The sequence below is a fragment of the Octopus bimaculoides genome, chromosome 11, assembly GCF_046866305.1.
Source record: "Octopus bimaculoides isolate indiv1 chromosome 11, ASM4686630v1, whole genome shotgun sequence".
NCBI classification, from domain to species: domain Eukaryota; kingdom Metazoa; phylum Mollusca; class Cephalopoda; order Octopoda; family Octopodidae; genus Octopus; species Octopus bimaculoides.
The window spans coordinates 44,409,087-44,435,284 of record NC_142938.1 but is presented as its reverse complement, the minus strand read 5'-3'; the positions used below and the strand labels follow the sequence as shown (position 1 = coordinate 44,435,284).

Genomic DNA, 26,198 nt, shown 5'->3' with positions numbered 1-26,198 from the left:
GTTTGGTGTGACCGGACATTGCACTGAGCTGAGAGGGCCAGTTCATGTCCGGATTGATGTTGCCGGATTGGAAGTTGTGCTTCCAGTTTACGTAGTTGAAATGGAGGATTCGTACATTTTGGGACTGGACTATTTAACGTCCATGGATTGTCAGCTGGACTTGCGATTGAAGAAGCTTTCGGTACAGGGAAGATTGGTCCCTGTTGAGGTGGTAAAGCGAACCACACCCAGTAGCGAAGTAAGAGCGCTACGGATGATGGTGGTACCACCGCGGTCGGAAAAGCTGCTCCAGTGTCGTGTGAGCAATCCGACTGATGGCTGTCTGGGGCCGGTGGATCCTGACAGACGAGGCAAGTTGAAAGCTAGGGTGAGGGTCAGACGAACCCTGGAAGCAGGAGCTGATAGGGTGCTGGATGTAGCAGCCAATTCTTCTACAATGGCACAGAAGATTTGTAAAGGGCAAATCAAGGGACTGTGCCAGGCAGTGGACCAGTGGCAAAGTCAGTTGCATTGTGCAGGAAGAAAGGAGCACATTAAAAAGTGCAAACGTGCCAAGTTGACTGGATCAGTGGCTACCGGAGAAGTGCAACAGAGGCAGATGGAAGATGCCGACTTAGGGCCAGTGGTAGAGTGGCTGCAGCAGGGATCAGGAAGACCACTGGGGGAGGAACTGCCCAGGGAAACCTCCAGCTATGTGAGGTATCTGCAGGAAAGTCTGACTGAGGTACACCAGCAAGTTAGAGAAGCCCTGAAGTTTTCAGGTGAAGTAATGAAGCGTCGACATGACACCCGGGCTAGTGAAGCCAACTTTAAGGAGGGTGATGAAGTGTGGTTTCATAACCCCAGGCGGAAAAGAGGACAGTCACCGAAGTTGCAGAGTCCATGGGAAGGGCCTTATACAGTAATGGATCGCCTGTCCGAGGTGACATACCGGATTCGAGGAGGCAGGAGAACTTCTCCGAAAATTGTATACGGAAACTGTCTGTGGAAGTACCATGGCTCTGGACAGTTCAGCTGGAGCACACCAGCAGGGGTTGGATCCACTTGCTAAGAAAGTCTGAGAGAGAAAAGAATCAATTTAGGAGTTAGAGATGTTGTTTGTTTTCGTCGGGACGACAAAGAGCTAGGGAAGGGGTAGTGATGCGGCCACCGAGGATGCGATTAGCATTATATCCCTATCTCCCGGGCTGGGTTTTGAACCCGTACTCTGGTCAGTTGGGGACAATGGTATTTCCTTTGTCTCGTCGGCAACCACAGCTATTTTTAACGTAGCTGCCCCCTTTCCGGTCACCGAAAGTTCAGCAGGACAGGAATTGGCGGGAAGCAGTCGGCCGAAGCAGTGAGCAGAGAATTTTGGCCAGTTAGTTCTGGCAGCCAGAAGAGGCAGTCGAGCTCTGGGAGCCAGCAGGATCGGTTGAGTCGAGCGGTAGCAGCCAGCCGAGGCAGTTGGGGGACAGCAGTTTTCCCGTGGAGATGGAGCCAGTCGAAGAGATGAAGATGAAGAATTATAAGTCTGACAGAGAGAAAGATATGGTCAGCAGAAATGTATAGAGTCCCAGTGAGAGAGAGACGGAATTGTAGTGGCAGACTGCCTTGGTCAGTGGAAGTAGCAGACCTGAAGGAAACGAACTTCGTTGTGGTAAATGCTTTTATATTATTTTAGAGAAAAAGAACTCTGAGTTGTTAACTGTGTTGTTGTTAAATGCTTCTAAAAGAAAGGAAAAGAAAAGAAATACAAAAGAAAGAAGCAGAAGAACTTTGTTGTCAAATGAAACTTGAGACACGAACTTTGCGATGTAAAAATGATTGAAAAGCTTGTAATTGTTTGGAAACTTTGTCAACGTTATTGAACTGTCATGCCATGTATTGGAATTGTTATTATGTAATGCTCTATTCTAATGTTTTAAATGTATTCTGTGATGTTATGTAAAGAAAAAGAAAAGGTTACCCAACGCATGGTCTTCGTGTTGTTTCTTCCTCCCCTCCTTTTGCCTGTGTTGTTCTTCGTTACGTGCTCCAGCCGGGGCTTTATTATCGGTCAGGATTGTACCGACAGACGAGTTGCTAGCTCACTGAGCGTATGAGCGTTCACGCGCGCGCGCGAGTCCCCTATTCGGTGTTAGGGAGGTGCTTCGCGTGCGGGCGTTCGTAACAATATAATAGTGTCAAGTCTCTATATTAATTTCTTTATTGACTTTTACTATCCTACCTACTAATAGTTAACCTTGGATTATTTGTTTTTTATTTGAATACATTTATATATTTTTGCCTACTTTGTTGTTTATGTTATCGGTTATCCATTAACCAGCCATAATAAAGTCATGGCCTTTCAAAACAATAGATGACCAATTAGATTACAGGACTGACCATATCCCCCTTCCCCCTTCCCGCATGATTTCAGCAACTCGATAAACAAAAAGTAACGGAAAATAATTAAGTATCTTGATTAATGCCTGGAAATTTATTACTTTTAGTACCGACTAATATCACAGGTATTAATATAAACTCTAACCCACTTATTATGGACCTTTATCTCAAGCCCTCAATAGAAAACATATTGCATGTTTATATGTATCATCATCATCATCATCACCGTTTAACGTCCACTTTCCATGCTAGAATGGGTTGGACGATTTGACTGAGGACTGGCAAGCCAGAAGGCTGCACCAGGCTCCAATCTGATCTGGCAGAGTTTCTACAGCTGGATGCCCTTCCTAACGCCAACCACTCTGAGAGTGTAGTGGGTACTTTTACGTGCCACCAGCATGAGGGCCAGTCACACGGTACTGGCAATGGCCACGCTCAAAAAGGTGTTTTTTACGTGCCACCTGCATGGGAGCCAGTCCAGCGGCACTGGCAACAACCTCGCTCGAATGATTTTCTAAACGTGCCACCATCATAAGTGCTAGGAAGCAATGCTGGTAACGATTACGCTTTAATGGTGCTATTTACGGGCCACTAACACGGAAGCCAGACAGCTGCTCTGGCAATGAACACGCTCGACAGTGCTGTTAGTGTGTGTGCATATATATATATATGTATATATATATATATATATATATATATATATATATATATATATATATATGTTTGTGTATAATTATAATTATATAAAAAGAAAAGTACAAACTGCTACAGTAATCCTCCCTTCTCAACACATGAAATATGTATGTACCTATGGGTATATTTGTATGTAAATATATATATATATGTATGTGTGTATGTATATGTATGTATGTATGTATCCCTCATTTATATATCTTTTCATTCCTACAAAACTACAATAGTCTTAAGATAGATTGATTAGTTAAATTCCACTATTATTTCTCTTTTGATAATTTTCTCTTTCCTCTGTTTATACTTTATCTAATAAGAGTAATATAATACACTTAATAATAATAATTATTGATTCCTTTGTATGCATATGCATACACACACACACACACACACACACACACACACACACACATATATATATATATATATATATATATATATATATATATGTGTGTGTGTGTGTGTGTATATATATATATGTGTGTGTGTGTGTGTGTATATATATATATGTGTGTGTGTGTGTGTGTATATATATATATGTGTGTGTGTGTGTGTGTGTATATATATATATATGTGTGTGTGTGTGTGTGTGTATATATATATATGTGTGTGTGTGTGTGTGTATATATATATATGTGTGTGTGTGTGTGTGTGTATATATATATATGTATGTGTGTGTGTGTGTGTATATATATATATATAAATGTATAGATGTGTATTTATGTATATGTATGCATATGTAAAAGTGTGTATATATGTATGTATTTATATTTATAACTTAACCTTAGGAACTTTCTACGAACTATGAACTTTCTGACGAAGCCCAGAGGCACACCCAAGTACTTTAATCTTATCTACCAAATACTTCAGTTCACTGAAGGTATGGGAGTAAAGTAGGGTACTATGACCTCTTGGCTGAAACAGCTGTAAGAAAATATTCTGCTTTCTATGTTCTACATTATATATTTTAATAATTACTGGTATTTTTATACATGTAAAACATATGTTATACATGTATGTATATTGTCATAATTGTTTTTCTTTTTAAATAAATAAATAGACATAATATAATGTCTAAAAGTTGATGAATACCACCTCTTGGTCCCCTCCATTATCTTATTGCCGTATATATATATATATATATACATGTGTATATATTTACATATATATATGCATGTATATATATATATGTATACATGTATATATATGTATATATATATATACATGTGTATATATATATATATATATATATATATATATATATATATATATATATATATATATATATATATATGTATGTATGTATGTATGTATACAGTAATCCCATGACTATTGGGGTTGTTACGTTCCAAACCCCACCCACGATAGATGAAAATCTGCGAAGTAGAAACAGTACTGTACTCTTTTACTCTTTTGCTCTTTTATTTGTTTCAGTTATTTGATTGCGGCCATGCTGGAGCACTGCCTTTAGTCAAACAAATCCTCCCCAGGACTTATTCTGCAAAAGCCTAGTACTTATTCTATCGGTCTGTTTTGCCGAACCACTGAGTTACAGGGACATACAAACACCAGCATTGGTTGTCAAGCGATGGTGGGGTGGGGTCAAATACAGACACCCAAACATGCACACACACATATACGACAGACTTCTTTCAGCTTCTTTCAAATCCACTCACAAGGCTTTGGTCAGCCTGAGGCTATAGTTGAAGTGGGACTAAACCCGGAGCCATGTATATATATATTTTTTCATTTTTGTAATTTGTATATATTTATTTTTTTATAAATGCAAAACAACACCATGGAGGAATCAATGTGAACTTAATAATAAACCATGATAAGTGAATCATGAGGATTACTATATATATATATATATATATCATCATCATCATCATCATCATCATCATTTAACGTCTGCCTTCCATACTAGCATGGGTTTGATGATTTGACTGAGGACTGGCGAACTAGAAGGATGCACCAGGCTCCAATCTGATCTGACAGAGTTTCTACAGCTGGATGCCCTTCCTAACACCAACCACTCCGAGAGTGTAGTGGGTGCTTTTACGTGCCATCGACACGAGGGCCAGTCAGGCGGTACTGGCAACGGCCACACTCAAAATGGTGTTTTTTATGTGCCACCTGCACAGGAGCCAGTCTAGCGGCACTGGCAACAACCTCACTTGAATGTTTTTTCACGTGCCACCGGCACAAGTGCCAGAAAGGCAACGCTGGTAATGATCACACTCAAATGGTGCTATTTACGTGCTACTGGCACAGAAGCCAGACAGCTGCTCTGGTAATGATCACGCTTGGATGGTGCTGTTAACACTCCACTGGCACAGGTGCCAGTCATCGAATTTGGTTCAATCACCATTTCGATTTCACTTGCCCCAACAAGTCTTTGCAAGCCGAGTTTAGTGTCCAATGAAGGAAGGTTGGCATGGGTGCCAGTCGTTGAATTTGGATTGATTTCATTTGCTTCAACAGGTCTTCTCAAACAGAGTTTAGTGTCCAATGAAGGAAAGGTACGCATAAGTGGGCTGGCTACACCCCTGGCAGAGGCCTCGGATTACGGTCTCACTTGGCTTGCTGGGTCTTCTCACGCACTGCATATTTCCAAAGGTCTTGGTCACAAGTCATTGCCTTGGTGAGGCCTAATGTTCGAAGGTCGTGCTTCACCACCTCATGTCAGGTCTTCCTGGGTCTACCTCTTCCACAGGTTCCCTCAACTGCTAGGGTGTGGCACTTTTTCATACAGCTATCCTCATCCATTCTCGCCACATGACCATACCAGTGCAATCATCTCTCTTGCACACCACAACTGATGCTTCTTAGGTCCAACTTTTCTCTCAAGGTACTTGCACACTGACATTACACATCCATCAGAGCATACTGGCTTCATTCCTTGTGAGCTTACGCATGTCCTCAGCAGTCATGGCCCATGTTCCACTGCCATGTAGCATGGCTGTTCGTACACATGCATTATACAGTCTGCCTTTTACTCTGTGAGTGAGAGGCCCTTTGTCACCAGCAGAGGTAAGAGCTCTATATATATATTTATGTGTGTGTTCATATATCTATATATATTTATGTATATATATGTATGTATATATATGTATGTATATATGTATATATATATATATATATATATATATATATATATATATATATATATATATATATATATATATATATATATGTATGTATATGTGTATGTTTGTGTGTGTGTGTGTGTGTGTGTGTGTGTATGTGTATAGTGATGGTATGTTGTTAACTTAATGTGACAGTCCCATGAAAGGGAAGAATGCTGCTGCTATTTAACCCCAGGAAACACCATTTCCAGCTGGCCATGACACATTTTCTGTGCCCTTATGTTTTCAAAGGGGAGATAAGCACCTCCACCCAGCAAAGCCAGCATCCAGAGACTAGTTTCAGAGTCATTGCTCATCATCAGTCTGGAGAAGTATGGCTTGCTAGCTGAATTTTTTTATTACGACCATAAAGATCAATACATAGATGGGACAGCACAGGACAATACATACAAAAAATGTTGTGATGTGTTTGAATTATACCTATTATTTAAAAATTTTGATGATAAAATAAATAGTCTTTTTCTATATGAGTAAGAGATATGCCCTATTGCCTCAAAGGCCCAGCAGCTATCTCCTTCCTTTCATTTCCTCCTTTTTTCCAAAGCCGATTAAGCCAGGTTCCTTGCACCCACCTTTCTTAACACTGCTTTCCATCTTTCTTCAAACACATTTCTCGACAGGGTCCTTCTCTCCAGCCCTATCTTGCTCTTCAGATGATATCTGAAGTATTGTAGCAAACCAGAGCCAGAAATAAAGGACCCTGTCATGAATCCTTGCATCCTAGTCTTCCACACACATTCTTTCAGCACAGCAACTGTACAGAAAAAACATACCTCACCTTCCTATGAGAGTCCAGTTGGCGGTACAATCTTTCTTATAGACTCAGCCAGCCGATAGCTGAACTCTTCCCAGATGCAACAACACATGTTTGACGTAAATTATCAAGCCTGATAGCTCCCGACAATGTACAAAAGTGTGCTGGATGGTTTCGTCATCCAGCCCACATCTTGGACATGTCATTGGCACCAATATTCTGTGCCTGGATAACTTATCTCGAACAGATAAAGCATTCCTGTAACGCTGCCAGGTCAGGGATTTTTGGTTATTATCCAAATACCCTGACCTGAAAGTTTTTTTGAACAGGTTGGTAAGTTGATTTTCATCGAACCCCAGAGTCCCTAGGGCGTCATCGTTTTTATACTCCACCAGCCCTCTGTACAAAACTGAGGTGGTATTCTCACTGCCGGCCTTGCCTGTCTTGTGGATCAGCACGAATGCCTGTCGACACTCCTTTTGCCATTCAGTCAGATTATGTCTATTAATGAAACCGGGTTTAAATCACTCCAAAGAGGCTGGTCGCAGAAAGAATTCCTCTGCTAACTGATTCCACACCTTATCACCCTCCAGGTAGCACCAGAGATGCCTCAGCCTTAACGCATGTCTGCACATCATCAACCAAGGCATCCTTAACCCACCCTTTAGTGGTTCCTGGCAGTCAACAAAGTGCCTCACAAATGGCTTTCCTCCCTTCCACAATATGCAGAAGAGGAGTTGCTCCAACTTGTTCATCCACGAGTCGGGACAAGGGACAATGGTCAGACGGTAGGTGATTACAGATGCAATAAACACCTGTACCACCTCCGCCCTTCCTTTCAGGGACAGAGACCTTCTGGACCAGGTCCAGACTAGGGCCTCCACCCTGTCTGCCACCTTGTTCCAATTCTTCTCCATCTGGGAGTCCAGTTCAAACCAAACTCTAAGCAACTTAACAGAACCATCTGTCCAGTGACCCACGGCACTGGACGATATCAACTTGCTCCTCCAGGTGCCAAGGCACAAGCCGATGGACTTGTTCTTGTTAATTTTTGCCCCTGCCACTGCCTCGTATCTCCTGATAGCTTCCTCTACACAAGGTAGCTGAGCCTCATTGGACACGATGATGGTGATATCATCCACGTAAGCAGAGACCGACTAGCACAACCAATTTCATTGGGGGGCGCCTCCCCCCCAAATTCTCCAACTTCCACAATAATGGCTCAAGAGCCAACATGTACAGAAGTGGAGACAGGGAACACCCTTGATGAACTGAACACTTGATCGAGAATGTCTCCAACAGGTAGCCGTTTATCTGGACTGTTGATTTGATGCCACTATACATAGTGGAGATCCAACTACGGAAGTCTGGGCCCAGCCCAACCGCTTCGAGGACTGCTGCCAGGTACTGATGGTCTACTCTATCAAACACTTTACTTTGGTCTAAATGGACCAGTGCTTCACTTTTGCCAGTTAATTTACCCAACCTGTCTAAGGTATAATGAATAAGGTGAAGATTCTCCACGACACGCGTCAACCTTGGCCAAAATCTTTAACTCTACATTGAGTAGAGTTATAGGCTTGTAATTACTTATAATATCCCCCTTGCTCGGGTCCTTCTGGATCAGCGTCACCACTCCCCAACTCTGGGAATTCTCCCATTCTGTTGCCAGTTTGTGTAGAAGCTGGCCAGCAAGTCCCTGAACAAGTCCGGCATGCTACAATAAAACTCATAGGGTAGACCATCCAACCCCGGCAACTTTTCCCGGCACACTTGGCCAACACCTCTTTGACCTCCGTAGCTGTAATCGACCCTTCACAGCACCTTGCCTCCTGCTCTAGCGCACTACCCTACCCGAACAACTGTGCGAAATGCTGATGCAAGGCCTTTTGCGTCTCATCCTGTCTATAGATCTTGCACCCTCGTTCATCTGTTAAAGACTTTATAGAGGCTTTTTTATCCCTATGACTCTCCACACAATGTGCCCATCCGGCAATGTTAATACCTTCTCATCCCACTGCACGTAGCTTAGCTCTAACTCTGCAGCAGCCTTCATACTTGGCGTTGAGGTGACGGTACAAAACTGTTCTCACCGCCAGCAATCTAGATGCAGAGCCAGATTCCAATGCCTCGTCTAAGTTCTTAACTAAGATACCCTCTATTCTAGATCTATCTAAACTTAGCTGATTGCTAACTCTAATAGACTCTAAATCAATGGCTCTCTTGAGGGCATGCCACCATCTATTATTAATGATGGCACCACATAGTGCCCTCTGTACTAACTCCTTAATCCAGGCACAGAAGGCTTTACAAGTCGAAATAGACTTGTTCATCTTCCAGTACCTGGGTCCCTGTCTATGACATTTATCTAAGTGTACCTTACATGTCACAAATTTGTGATCCGTGTAGGTACTATATCAAATTGTGGACAACTAAAAGTATCCTTATCTCTATCTCTAACGAATACCCTATCTATATAAGATCTGCATGAGCCGTTGTTATTACTCCATGTCCACTGTGGAATGAATGGCTCATCCAGTCTGTAATGGTCTACTAGATTATAGTTCTCTAGTAGACCCTTGAGGCCAGGATTTTCTTTCCTATCAGTCAAGCCAACACTATCCACCTGTGCATCGAGGATAGTGTTAAAGTCTCCTAACAGAACTACCATTTTAGACATCACTAGAAAATGCTCCAGGTCTCGCAAAAAACCCGACTGCCCATGCTCGTTAGGAGCGTAGACAGCTACCAACCTGAAGGACTGTTTACTTTCGTGAGTTACATCCAGGACGACCAACCTAGCTTCTGGGTCCAGAAAGACAGTACTTACCTGCAAGTCCAAGTTCTTCCTAAATAAGATCACCACGCCCCCCCCCCCCCACTCCTCGTTGGCTAGGAGAAATGAATTTTTCATAATCATTCAGAAGAGGAGAGAATGCTTGTGATCCACTCATCTTGGACTCAGTTGCGACTGCTACATCTATATCACATGTCCTGAGGTTGTCCGGGAAACAAGCCTGTTTCCATTTCGACCCCAGTCCATGCACATTTATGCACTCTAACTTAATCATTTTTGAAAAATAAAAGGAAAGAGATTACTCACATTTTCAGTTTGGGGAGAGCTGTACAAATTCACTTACCTCCCCATCCTTTTCTTTATTAGGTGTTGCTGCTGGGCTTTTCCTGGGTGTGGCAGTCGGGCTTATAATATGTTTACCCTCCGCCACTTTGGTGGTTATGTCTCTTATGGTATATCAAAGCAGTTTGGTGTGTCCTTTCTGGTCCAAAATTTTCCTCGGTGATGAATTATGGTCTTCCTCACCTCAAGTATAACTTTTACTTCCTTCATTGATAGGTCAGTCCTATTCCTTGCAAAAATAAGGGCCTTATTAAGTAGGATGGGACTAAACGATTGGTAATAACTATCAATGTCAAATTAGATGAATTTTGATTTCTTCTTGCCATTTAAGCATTGAAACCATCTTATAGTTTCCAGTGTGTTTAACCATAGGTGGAATTTAATTTTTGATATAAGGACATTAAGGTATTTATTCAGGATAAGTTTACTAAATTTCCCAATGTCTGACTTACAAGGACAGATAAGCTGCACCTTCGGATCTGAATGAAAATTTGGTTTATGGTCCTTCAGGGTAATCCTGGGTCTGGAAGGTTTGTATATTTCAGTGACATCGTCGATTTTGTAGTCACTCATTATCCTCTTGGCTGTTGAGTTGTTGTTTTTAAGAACATCTTTGCTGATGACTTTATATTTGCTAGTTATCTCTCTATGTAGAAGTTTGTTCTATAAGTCAATATCAACATTATATAGGTTTCCTGTTTTATCTGATTGGACAATAATACCTTGTGCTAGTTGAAGCTGGTTGACCTTATTCCTCAAGAATTAAGGTGATTGTTCTTTAGGATATTTTTCTTACACTTAATATTGCGTAGTAAGCTCCAAAGATCGTCTTCAAAATTTTCTATTAATATTTGTAAAGATAACTCCACCAAATATAGGAAAAAAATTCTCAACAACTTTAAACCACTTAATAAGACTTTTACTAACCAGATTCTTATCAATACCAACACTTCTAATAATAATAATAATAATAATAATAATAATATTAACAATAATAATATAAACAATTGTAATGGTACAGGCAGTCATTACAGGAAAAACATTAACATAGCTGGAAATAGTAACACGAAACAATGTCTTTTCACAAAAAAAAAACTCCTCTCATTTCCTTGCATAATCTTAATTTCCCACACAACTGCATAACCCATTTTAATGATGTTCAATACTTCAATAACAATAATATTAATAATAGTGGTAATTATAATAATAAAAAAATTAAAAAATAATAATTATAACAACAATAATAATAAGAATAATATTAGTAATGGTAGTGATTGTTGTTGGCACTCCATCGCTTACAACGTTGAGGGTTCCAGTTGATCCAATCAATGGAACAGCCTGCTCGTGAAATTAACATGCAAGTGGCTGAGCAATCCACAGACACGTGTACCCTTAACGTAGTTCTTGGGGATATTCAGCGTGACACAGTGTGACAAGGCTGGCCCTTTGAAATACAGGTACAACAGAAACAGGAAGAAAGAGTGAGGGAAAGTTGTGGTGGAAGAGTACAGCAGGGTTCACCACCATCATCTGCCAGAGCCTCGTGGAGCTTTAGGTGTTTGCGCTCAATAAACACTCACAACGCCCGGTCTGGGAATCGAAACCACGATCCTATGACCGCGAGTCTGCTGCCCTAACCACTGGGCCACTGCGCCTCCACTCAATGGTAGTGATTATAGGAGAGGTAAAAAGAAACCTATGCCATATATTTGAATGGGTGACCTGTATAACAAAAACCACCATACCAACAAGAAACACAATAATAACATAATTTGGATTATATTCCCTTTTGATAAACATTTGAAGTCTAACTTTATAAAGTCTATTCATTCTATTATTAAATCTAATTTTAGTAAATCTAGGTATGCTGGGATATTCAGTAACAGAATGATTAGATTTGGCTTTTCTGATTCTCCATATTTATTGAGGATTATTTCTTCCTTTAACAATAGAAAACTAAATCTTTACTACAATAATTTAACCTCCCATACTACTAATACTAACCCCATTTACTCAAATAGCTCTATACCCTTCACCAACGATTTCCATACCCACGCAAACTCTATCTCTACCAATACATATATGCATAGCAACAGTGCGTCTAATATTAGTGGCAATTATAGCCATAGAAACCCTAACACCTGTGAGGTTAAAAGCAATTGTAAAATGAAAAATGTATATAAAGCCACTATTACTACACATGATCTCTCTAGGTTCCATTATATATGTTGCACATAGACCCCTTTTAAATCACAACATTGTTTCCTCTGCCCCTTCATATAGGATTAGAAATAGAACTTGTCTGCTCTGCCTAGAGGAGTCTTATATAATTATGAAAATGAACGGTTCTATCTTAAATTCAAGAGATGAAAGAGTTTTTTCTTGTAAGCATATGTACAAATTCCTCTTCATTAACATTAAATAGTTTTATTGATTAGCTCCTCCTCCCCCCTTTTTTCTCAGGTATTTAGTGTATGTTTATCTTCTCGGTGTGTATATATATATATGTGTGTGTGTGTGTGTGTATATGTATGTATATATTTATGTATATGGAAATGTATATATATATATATATATATATATATATGTTTTTTGTTGAGAATGTGTGCTCCTTTATTATTTTTTATGTTTGTATCCATCCCTTACACATGCACCCTTATGTATGTGTGTGTGGGTATGTGCACATGTGTGTCGTATGTGGTGTATGTATTGTGTATAAATGTATGTGCCTGGATTAATTCATATTTGTCTCCTTCATATATTCATCTTTGTTTCTTATCTCTTTTCGTTTTTGTTCTTTTCAATTGCTTCCCTACTCCTGGCCAATTTTTTAAGTGGAGGAACTTTGTTGAACACACCGGCCTACCCTGTCTTTGATTGCCGTCTCTCTCTGAATAAAACTCTTTGGTTTTGTCTATGCTTTCACTCTCAAACGTAGTCTTGTTCATCAGCTTTAAGCTGCCAGTAAATAATATATATATACATACATATATATATATATATATATGGGAGAATATACAAATAATAACAACAGACGAGGACAGGTGGTGTAAATAACAAAAGTATATATTAGTATGACGCTCGGGAATACGGAAAGTCTTATATATAATTATGTGTATTTCTTCTATCTTAATGAATAAAAATTCTTCTGATAGAATAAATGGGTTAATAGAAACCAATGTAGCAAAGAACACAAAATAACTGTGGTTTAGTTCCTGTTTTTAAGGCAGGAACTCCTTGAAATTTTGGGTATTTGAGTATATTTAAGAATTTAAGGATTGGAGAAAACACATGTTATAATTGCATACTTTATTCCTACATATGTTTCAAAGGATTACAACCTGTGTGATCCATAGGGATCTTTGATATTAAAATTGTAACCTTCTCATCAGGGAAAGCATGGGAATCATCTTAAACGTAAATAGAAATAGATTCATGCACATACACATAGCTATACATCTACGCCTATTACCTACTCAAATAAACAGATTCGCATATACATATACATACATGTATACATATGTAAACACACTCATGCAAATACATATACATATATATATATATATATATATATATATATATATATATATATATATATACATACATATATATATGTGTATATATAAAAGGAAAATAACTCAAGTGTTTTTATATATACATACATACACACACCCATATACATACATCCACATATCCATATATGTGTGTGTGTGTGTGCATGCATACATATACATATACACATACACACACACACATATACATATATATATTTTTTCGTACACACACATACACATATATACACATACACACATGTACACATATATATTTATATACATACATAAACACACATACACGCATACATACATATATACATACACACACATACATATAGAAATATGTACTTACATACAGAACCTAATAACGCATATATATGGTTTTATACAAATACATACACAATTATACATGCTTACATATACGTAGATTTGTACACATATACACACACATATATATATATACACTTACAAACATACATACACCCCCCCCCACACAGGTATACATGTATACATACATACACACAGATACAGTCATCCACACACCTATATACCCATATACACACATATATACATATATATATATATGTGTATATACACACACATACACATGTGGACACGCACACTCACAAAAACTTGTATACACAATCATATACACACATTTATATTTACACATACATAAACATCTAAATGTTTACTTATATTTTTATGTGGATGTATGTATATGGGTGTGTGTATGTATGTATATGTAAAAACACTTGAGTTATTTTCCTTTTATATATACACATATATATATATGTATATATATATATATATATATATATATATATATATATATATATATGTATTTGTATGTATGTGTGTATATGCATGAGTGTGTTTACATATGTATACATGTATGTATATGTATATGCGAATCTGTTTATTTGAGTAGGTAATAGGCGTAGATGTATAGCTATGTGTATGTGCATGAATCTATTTCTATTTATACATGTGTGTATATGTGAATGGATACATAAGTGTATATGGGGACACACACACATGTGTATATTTGTATATGCGTGGGTACGTATGTGCATATGTATAAATGTGGACGTATGAGTGTGTATATATATATATATATATATATATATGTGTGTGTGTGTGTATATATATATATACATATGTATATACAAGTGCACATATGTATGTATGTGTATATACACATATATATGTATATATGTGTGTGTGTGTATCAGTATGCATGTATATGTGTGTGTTTGTGTATGTGTATTTATGTATACACGTACGCTCTCGCACATTGATTGGTATGTGTTGTCCAACCCACTATCCGGCAGCGTCCAACTCTCTAACGCTTTTTTTCAAATGAATCAAGTTATAACCTTATCCATCTATTGTTTTCATAATCGGTCATAATGTCTTACGTTTAAGATGATTCCCATGCTTTCCCTGATGAGAAGGTTACAATTTTAATACCAAAGATCCCTATGGATCACACAAGTTGTAATCCTTTGAAACATATGTAGGAATAGAGTATGCAATTATTACATGTGTTTTCTCCAATCCTTAAATTCTTATATATATATATATATATATATATATATATATATATATATATATATATATATATATATATTTACTTGCTTTTCAATAATACTATCATGTATATGCATAACCTTCTATAGCTTTCTTATGTTAATGAAACTGTTACATTGTACTCTAATAGACACACGTGGCCTTGTTTACACTGTATTACACTGTGTTTATTATTATTATTTTTTTAAACACATCCATTGGATTCTTGTTATTGTTTCACTGCATATATACACATTGATATATATTTTCATTTTTTCTTTTTCTTTTTTGTCTCTCTCATCATTAGTATTGTTGATGTCATTATTTTTCCCATTCACAACTTGGTTTTTTTAAATTACCAGATTTCCCTTATTGCCCCATCTGTGTTCTCTTATTGTATCTTAAATTTTTTGCATTGTTTTTTGAAACGTACATATGCATTGAATCCAGTTTTATAATAAATCTATTTCTGTTTCAACATCTTCTCTCCATTTTTTATACTTGTTTATGGTATATTCTTATACTTATAAACAAATCTCAAATATATGCATATATATATATATATGTATGTATATATATATATATATATATATATATATATATATATATATATATATACATATATATATATATATATATATATATATATATATATATATATATATATACATATATATATATATATATATATATATGTTTATATTATTATTTTATGTTTGACTTTTGTTTTGCATTTGTACAAGTTGAATCCAAGTCTCACCCAGAGACCTCAAGAGACAACAAGTTAGAAGTTCATGTAGGTGTTATGCCTAGGGTACCATATATTTGGATTTGTACAGTTTTGTTCAAGTGAATGTTTAAGAAACCATAAGAAAATTATGTGTTTGCTTTAAAATTTGAGATCACATAGACAGTATTTTACGTAGGATATGGGCAGTTCCCATAAGCACTATCTTTTGAACTTCAGCCATTTTGGGGTTTCCTGGTATCTGAGCTAGGTAGTAATCAGCCCGTTTCGCTGTCATTCCCAGGGCACCTATGACAATAGGTATTGTTTTCATCTTCAGATTCCACATTTTACTAATTTCTATTTCAAGATCTTTATATTTGCTCAGTTTTTGGTAGGTCTTGACAGATACGTTTATATCTATTGGGACAGTCATATCAATGAGGAGGCATGATTTTTGTCTGAAATCTTTCAGTATGATGTCTGGCCTATTTGCGTCTATCTTTCTGTCAGTTTGAATGGTGAAGTTCCAGAGGAGTGCAATGTGATCATTTTCAAGTACTGGGGGTGGTTTGTGTTCCCACCAGTTTTTATCATGGGGCAAGTCCAGGTTTTTGCATATTACCCAGTGAATATATTGTGCAGCTCTATCATGCCTGTTGAGATACTCTGTAGGCGCAAGCAGACTGCACATGGAGACAACATGATCGATGGTCTCATTTTGTTGTTGGCATATACGACATAATGGGGAGCTGCCGTTCTTTAATATGTTGGCCTGGTAGTTCTTTGTAGGTAGGCATTGATCTTGGGCTGCTATGATAAACCCCTCTGTTTCTGATTTATTATTATTATTATCATTATTATTATTATTATTATTATTATTATTATTGAGTGAGTGACACTGGGGGTACAAATATACGAAGCTCAATATACCCATCATGACTAGCTGTCTGATAAGTGTACACCAGACATATGCATCACAACCACATGTGCATGATATGGTCATCTCATATCAAGATAAACAGTGTGTGACCTTGCAAGTGGGGCCCAGTTAGAATTTTCTTCAATTTTCTTGAGTTGCCCATCCTGCTTAAAACAACCCTGAATAAGGGTTGTTTTAAGGATAATGAACAAAATACCCATGTTTCCAGAGGTGAATTATTCAAACCTCAAAGAATCTTTCTCAACACGACTATGATGCTCCCCACTACTTCTGTTTGTGATCAGAGATGCACATATCATCAGCAACTAAGGGACATGTTCAACTGGTTACGGTCAAACAACTGACAAGCAAATCTGTGGTATTGAGCAGAATATTTGCTGTAATCCATCTTTTATACCAAGGCAATACAATGTACATGATAACACTTCCAGTCAGTTAAGATCAAAAGCCATGAGAGCCAAGTACAGCTCCCAAAATTACTGCAGAGCTTAATGACCACCTCAAGAAACCACTTTCCACAAAAACTGTTTGCCAGGAGCTGCACAAAGCTGGATTTCACAGGCCCAATGGTTTCCCTTTATGGCAGAATTGATAGTCAAGACTATTTAAGCATTTTATCTGATCAAATTCATCCTATTGTTGCAAACTGTTTCTGGAGGGAAAGACAATCTTTCAGGATGATAATGCACCAATTCGCACGGTTAAAGTTGTTACTGAATGGCACGAGGAACATTCTAGTGAAGTTGAACATCTTATCTGGCCACCACAGTCCCCAGATCTCAATATTAGAGAACATTTATGGTGCATTTTAGAAAAACAAGTAAGAAGTTGATATCCTCCACTATTGTCACTACAAGAACTGGAGACTGTTTTAGCTGAAGAATGGACAAAAATTACTTTGGAAACAATTCAAACTTTGTATGAGTCCACACCTCATAGAATTCAAGCTGTAATTACTGCTAAAGGCAGTTCTACCCCATATTAAAATAAATTTGTTTGAAATTTTAAGGTGTTTCCATTATTTTGTCCAACCCTTGTGTGTATATATATTTATATATATGTGTGTGTGTGTGTATGTATATATATGTGTGTGTATATATATATGTGTGTGTGTATATATATATATATATATATATATATAATAAGTACTAGGTTTACAAAGAATAAATCTTGGGGTCGATTTCTTTGGCTAAAGGTGGTGCTCCAGTATGACCACAGTCAAATGACTGAAACAAATAAAAGAATAAAAGAATATAATCATCGTCATCATACATTCCTCTTCCATGTGTTGGATGGTTTGATAGGGTATAACAAGTTTGAGACTTTCATGTACCAATGTCTACTTTGGCATAGTTTGCATGGTTAGATGCCCTTCATAGCACCAATGGACTTTAGAGTGTAGTGGGTGCTTTTCTCATAGCACCACTAGTAGTGATGATTACTTTGTAACTTTCAAAGTATAATTATAGGAGAATAGAAGAGGGATTAGGCAATATATATAATGTATGTATGTATTGCATGAGCATAACACTTTAAAGTATTTGAAGGAATGTGAGGTTTTTCAGATTCAGTCTTTTCTTAATGGCATTAGGAATATAGGTAAAGCAGTTTAAGCTAGTAATCAAACATGTATTAAGCACAAGATCATTAAGAAGAATACAGGCATTGGACTTATGTACTGGAAGTGTTTGAGCATAGCAATGCCATATAAGATATATTTAATAACAAAAGCTGTAATTTGTATTGGAAATTAAATGGAATTTATATAGGACTTTGTCAGTTCAGATCTTATGTTTATTAAAGAGGTTTGAGATTTTAAATTTGATATTGTTTAATGTTACCATGTTATTCACATTGGTGAGTGATTTATTTGACATTACAAGAAATATTTTCATCATATTGGTATTTTATATGGCCCATCAAAGTAAAGATAATTCTCAACTTTTTTAAAAAGCATTTTGTATATCATTTGGTTGTCTTCTGCTTTCTTGACTTCATTAATTGTCACCTATCTCATATTTTGTTCAAATGAATTATTCCTAAAGTCAATGGATCCAGTGATACTATATTCCATTTCTTCCCATTTTCTCACCTTTTTTAAAAACTTCTCCCTGTCATAAAACTTGCATCTCATCTAGGTTAACTCTCTACCTAATCAGTTGAACTATGAGCCTTTTTGTAACTTTCATGACTTGGTCCAGCAATTTGGTACTTCTATAGTAATTTGTCTAAAGCATCTCTCTTACCTTTGTAGCAGTTGACTATAATGCTGCTACACCAGCTGTTGTGCATGATACCTTCCTGGACAACTTGGTCAACTATATAGGGGACTAGGTCTTATCCTACTCCACCAGATATTTTAAGCATCTCAGTAGTAATTCCTGATGGATGAGGGACTTTCCCTGTCTTCATATCCTTAATCACAAGATTTTTAAGGCCAACTATTTCTTCATTTGAAATTACTTAAATATGTGTTCAATGATAGGAGGAATGAAATTATTTCCAGATAGAAATTAAAATGAAAGGTATAGTATAAAAACTTCTGTGAATTGATTTGTAGGAAAAAAAACTCTGGTAGAAAATATTGAACGAAAAGTAAATTAAGAAAAGAAAAAAATGCCAAAAACATTTAATTAATCTTTCTGCTTTCTTTCTTTCTTTTTCTTCTTTCTTTTAATAGATGCATCTTCAAAAAAGCAAGATGAATGAGGATTAGTTGATGATTAATTGTTTAACACCTTACTTTCTGACTGAGAAAACCAGATAAAAGTTGCTGAAACAATGAAAAAAGTTTGGTTAAATGCTTTATTCCATACTTCCCCTATAATTAAACTGAGGTCTATGAAACACATTTAACAACAATAACAGTAGCACAAATGTTTTCCTTTTCTTTTCTTTCGTTTGTTTTAAAATGTGACAAGCTTTTAGCAGAAGTTGATGAAAAGTATTAGAAGAAAATTCTGCAATCTTTAAGTCAATAATTTTTATGTTAACATTAAAGAAAAAAATTACAATATCTTAATTTTGATTTCTATCTCTCTCCCATCCATATTTTTTTTTTTACAAATAACTCCTGATTTCATAGAAGTAAATTCAGTATAATGTATTGTACTATCACTTGATGATGTATTCCAAACCTTCAGTAAGTCCTGTACAGGACATTTTAATTCTGTGTTTATCATTCTATTTTGCAGTGAGAAGCATCAGATCATATGGGGGGATATACCTTTGGTACACTGGCAATGTATCTATTGAAAGATTCATCTCTCATCTGCTTAACAACTCTTGTAGTCTACGAAATCTTAAATTTACTGCTTGATTTGAATCTAAATTATTATTTCTTCAAGGGTATTTTGAAGTATTTTCCTGCAAGTTTGTTTTAACTTCCTCTTGTTTTTAGAATATATTACTTGGAGACTATTTACCGTATAATCATTAATTCTGAAGCTTTTGTTGTCTGAAGTCTTGTTTTAATATCCCAAAATAGTTACCTGTGAGATATTTATAAATAATTATAAATTGAGCTTCTTGTTTTGATTTGTTATGATAATTATATTTTTTTAAATAATGCTAGCATTCTGAATTTTGCCAACCCACCCATCAAACATCCATATGAAAGGAATGTTTGAAAAAAAAAATGAACTTCTCTTCAGTTTGATAGTTTTGCTGCTTCTTAAATGGATTGTTGAATTCAATTGTTGATAGTTGAATATCTTGGTCATGGATAAAATGCACTGGTTGTTGATCCTAAGCTAGTTTTCCCAGACACTCAACTCTTTCTTAAAAGTTATTAATATCTCAGCTTTCTTCCAAAAGAATTGTCATGTGTCATAAATGAAACAGTTTCAACCAGAAATTTAAAACTAGGTTTCAAATTCAGTTTTCAATAACTTACAGTTATTCCATATTATAAACTTTGTTCATTTTTTTACATGCTATCATTGCTTGGATGGGGGACTTATTTGAAGCAGGGTTTTATGACTAGGTACTCCTGTCACCAAACTCTCATCTGTTTTTTAAATAAGAGATTTTTTTATTTGACAGGTCTTTAAAAAAACAGAGAAACTGGTTGTAACATCAACAAGAAATGTAAACTTTATCACCATTTCACTCACATGCATACACATATATATAATGTGTGTGTGCATATATATATATATATATATATATATATATATATATATATATATATCAATTAATCAATCAAAGAAATTCTAACTTAGTCTGATTTTCATGTTTTATTATTTGCAATTTTTACAGTTTTATAATTTTACATTAAACTAGTACTTTCATGTGCTATGCAATCATCAGGCTTATATAGTGACGGTTGTGTCCCACAATTGACAATAGTTGTCAGTTGTGGAAGACTACTGTCACTACATAAACCTGATGATTGCATAATACATGAAAGTACTAGTTCATTTCAATATTGTAAAATTGCAAATAGTTAAACTCGAAAATCAGACTAAGTTGGAATTTCATTGATTAATATATTCTTCTATACACAATCAAACAAACACAAATATATATATATATATATATATATATATATATATATATATGATTAATTTAATTGAGGAAAAGAGAAGCCAAATCAATGTTACAAACATTTCCTTAAATGAACATTGCTTATTCTATACCACATATAAAGTTATGTAATACATGCAATATATGCAATAACATAACTGTCCATTCACTTCCTCAGACACCCTGATTCGAAGCACAATCAACTCATGAAATGAATCTGTGATGCAAGATAAATTTGTCACTTCATACCCCCCCCCCCCCCCAATTGGTTTTCTGTAGTTTTCATTTGTCACTTTCACTCACAAGGCTCTATTAAAAGTCACTTACATAAGATGTCAAGCAGTGGGCTTTCAAAGTAAACTTCTTAACCACAAAGCCGTTAATTGGTGAGAATTTGCTGGAAGCTAACAAATCTGTATGAAGGGAAATTTGATAAAGATATTTGGCTATAAATAAATGTTATCCAAAACAAAAAAGTGAGTGGTTTTAAAGGTGAGTCTGTAAAAATCTATTCTTGAACAAAATTTTTAATTTTTATAATATGTATTATTTCTGGATTACAGTAACAAACATAAAGATGGGCTGTTAGTTATAATATAGTTGTAATTTCTTTCTAATACATTAGATGTGTGATTGGATAATCTGTTCCATTCATCCTTTCTTTGAGTGTTATCAGAAACAAGTGGTCTGCTTTGACAGTGAGAAGATAAATAAATATTTATTACACAAAGAAAAAATATAAAATAGTGCAGAGGTCTGTAAACAAACAAAAAAAAAGTCATACACTTCTAGTCATGTTCAAAAATCCTTTCTTTCTATCTTTCTATAATTCTCAGTTTTTCTTTCAACCCTTAATCAAAGGGTGGATGGTCATTAAGATATTGGAAGAAATGGTAGAATAAAATCTCAATGTACTGATCCTCATAGATGAACTGCCAAAAGACCAAGACTGATAGCAATATACTGTGGTAGACTTAGCCAACCTATACCTGTATGGAAAAAATCCAACATTGAAATATTTGTGATACTAATAGCAATATTTATTTGTCTGTGTATGATACATAGAGAGTGAGAGATGGCATTGTAAGGTGAAGCACAACTGGTATAAAGTTGTAGTTGTTGGTTGCCAACAACCATCTCTCATGAGTTCAAACTTTACTCTTACATCTAAGTAAGAAATATAAGTCTATTTATTCCATTTGCTCCAAATCTTTAAATCTTATCCCATAATTGAGTCACTAGAAATATTGAGAAGATCTGGTTGTATAACCATTGTGTGAAGAAAGATTCAAATCAAGTGCTACCCATCATCTACTAGTATATCAAAAATGAATTCAAAATGGTAACAAAATCTTTGGATTTTCCTGTGTAGGTTGTGATGCATGACAAGATCTATGTAGGTGAGGGGTAGGGGTGTGGATTTTTTTCCATCAGATATTTCATTTCTTTTGAATCTGAATTTTAGATTTGGTTGGCTAAATTTTATATTTCTTTCTGTTGAATTTCCTTTTTATTCAGTTTTGTATATTTTTATATCAGACTTTTCTACTTTATTTTTTTAAAGGCGTTTTTGTCTTTATTTCACATTGTATAATTTTAGTGATCTTTTTGTTAAGGGTCTAACATTTCTGCAAAATGGTTTGGAACTGAGATTTTATCTTGAATCTTGTACTTTAACTCAATGTAGCCTTGCATATATAAGGTTTTGGACATGCTATACATTGTATTAAGTTCTTATACTGAATCATATGTTACATCCTTGTATAAAGTTTTAAAGTTCATATGACTAAAATTAATTTTTCCCACCTAGATATTACATCTAAAACTGCTTCTACCTTTTCCTTTTTAATTGAAAAAAAAAAAAGAAAGCTACTTCTTTCCTCATTGAAACTTTTAAAAAGTTATTTACACTTACTTCAAGTAGTGGATGGTTACCTTGGGAATTAACCCCCCCCCCCCCGTTCCTATTACCACCACCTTCTTTGACATAACGTTATAGACTTGGTTAAATCAGTATTTTTAATCCCTGAAACTAATTGTGATAATTTGGAGATAATCGAAAGTTTTGGTGTTATACATCTATGTATGTGTGTAAATATATGCACAGTGGTTAAATTCTTAACCATTAACCTTTATTAACCAATTAGAGGCTGGTTACTTTGAGTTAGCAATAAAAAAAATGTTGGTAACTATTTGAGAGCTTATGATTACTTCAGTCATTATTTTATGCTCATGAATCATTGTAAATGAATGTATATATCCCAGTACTTGTATTACACTTTTTTAAACATTACCACTGAAGATGACCACTGGTGAAATTGAGAGTTCAAGTTTTTTTCAAATATCAGAATTTCTTTTAAGTTCGCCGTCATAAAAAGTGTGAAATTATTTGAAATTTAATGATAATAATAATAATAATAATCTTAAAAATAATAAACAGTTCTTAAAATAATTTTAGTTGTGAAATGAACTATACATGAATTAAAAGTTATTACTATATGCATGTATGTGTACATATATATACGTGTATACATATATGTATATACATATACATACACATATGTATGTCTATATATTGGGTCATCCCATAAATAATGCGGTTCTTTTATACTTCTTTTATTTTTCAAAATTAAGCTAAACAAAGTTCTTTTTTAATCTAAAATATACTCTCCTTCATTTTCTGCAATGCTTTTCCATCTATCTGGTAGATTGCAAGGTCCCTCTTCCAAAATTTACGTGTCTGTGATGAAAAATACTCCTCCAGTACTGTTCTGACCTCGTCTACAGAATTCATATTTTTTCCGTCCAAACGATTTGGAAGACTGCGGAATAAGTGATAATCAGACGGGGCAATGTCTGGTGAATATGGTGGGTGGGGAGTCATTTCCCATTCAAACTGCTCCAGCCTTTAGAATGTCATCCTCGCTGTATGTGACCAACCATTATCCTGATGGAAGAACACCTTTCGTCCTGAAACCAAAGATGGTTGTTTTACTTTTCGTGCTGACTTAAGCCACTGAAGCTGCTTGCACTAGATCTCCTTTGTTATTGTTTGGTTTGGGTTTAAAAGTTCAAAGTGGACTAAATCTTTCATATCCCACCAAACAGATAACAACACCTTAAGTGGGTGAAGACCTTTAGCTTGGGGTGCTTGTGTTTCTCCTTTCCCTACCCACTGCCTTTGACACTTGACATTTTTATAGCGAACCCATTTCTTGTCACCAATCACTATTCAGTCCAAAAAAGGTCCATTCATGAGATGTGACAGTAAAGAAGAGCACATATTCACTGCACACAATTAGACTTGAAAAGTTTGTGAGGAACCAATTGACCCAATTTGCTGATTTTTCCGATGGCATGCAGGTGTCGATGAATGGTTGAATGACCAAATCCCAGCTTTTCTGCTGGTTCCTCAACTGTTATGATGGGACTTTGTTCCACCAGGGTTTGCAGGACATCCTCATTGAGCTCTACAAATCTTCCAGCTTGTCTTCTGTAGTTTCTGGCTCAGAATTTCTGGAACCACCGTTGACACTGGCTTACACATATTGTCTGATCCCCATATACTGCATTAATATTCCTTGCACTTTCCGTTGCATTGTTGCCAAATATGCTCCTTTGCCACTTCCATTATAGCTTTGACAAAATAACTGTTCAAATTGAACTGCACCCTTCAAAACTTGCACAAAGAATAAGAACAAGGTAAAATTATTACCTGCTTTTATAGCAAGTTGAAGCAGGTAGTTTATCTCACCCCTCCAATTTTTAGTTCATGCCATTGAAGAAACGTGGTATTTATGGGATGATCCAATATATACATGTCTATATATATATATATATATATATATATATATATATATATATATATATATACAGATAGATAGAGAGGTAGATATATGTGTGAGTACATGTGTGTGTGTGTGTGTGTGTCTGTAACATACACACTCATATCTACAATATAATGCCATAATAGTGTAATAGCTATATTTATCAGTTTTTTCTGAACTTCTATGAAAGTTTTCAACATTGGTTGAATAGTAAAAAAGATAATAATGAATAAGCCATGAAATAAGCAACAACAATTTAATATTTGGGAAATTCTTCACCAAATTATTGATAATTAAGACGATTTAAATCTTACTACTCTTACTCCAACCAGATACCAAAAATCTGTCTGTCTGTCTATCTATCTATCTATATGAGCATATGTAAATGTGTGTTTGAGTGTGTGCATTTTTGGAGATTCTATTATGTTAATATTAATAGAAAAACATAAGTTGAATTTTATTGAATACACCATCAGACATGAAAAGGGTTATTAATGTTTATATCTAAGTGGTGTATAATATATATATATATATATATATATAATTTATAAATCTTCTGGTCTTCATCTGCAGCAAACTTCATGTCTGTGTTTATGGCATTTGCGTAATGTGTGTAATACACACATACACACACACACACACACACAGACACACACACACACACACACACACACATATAGTTAGATCATCAGTGGATTATATATCCGAAAAAGAAGCACACTCTAAAGGTTAGATCACTTATGTATTTACATGAAGTTAAATATATGTCCAGTCATAGAGTGACCAATGGTTTCGCATCCATAAGGCACTTAGATTTATTAATCTAATCAGACTCTAATGGTTGATGGCAGTAGAGTCTGGCGATTTATCTATAAAGTTAAGCACTTTAGGGATACAAAACCATACGTCACTCTTTGGCCAGATGTATATTTAATTTCATGTTTTTTTA

The 26,198-nt window shown here is 35.7% G+C and overlaps 1 protein-coding gene across 3 annotated transcripts in view; it reads left to right on the top strand.

Moving 5' to 3' along the window:
- Positions 1-26,198, top strand: part of LOC106873167 (prolyl hydroxylase EGLN3) — a 96,978-nt gene that overhangs the window by 43,584 nt on the left and 27,196 nt on the right. Inside the window, exon 5 of one of the 3 annotated variants that reach the window (XR_016243655.1) lies at positions 19,576-19,685. Coding sequence is in view for 2 of the 3 variants with exons in the window: in XM_014920396.3 (XP_014775882.1) it covers positions 19,576-19,604 (29 nt within the window). In the remaining variant the exon portion in view is untranslated. Of the gene's footprint in view, positions 1-4,491; positions 4,915-19,575; positions 21,783-26,198 lie in introns of those variants that run through there. The other 2 variants (XM_014920396.3, XM_089359926.1) reach the window with 2 other exon arrangements.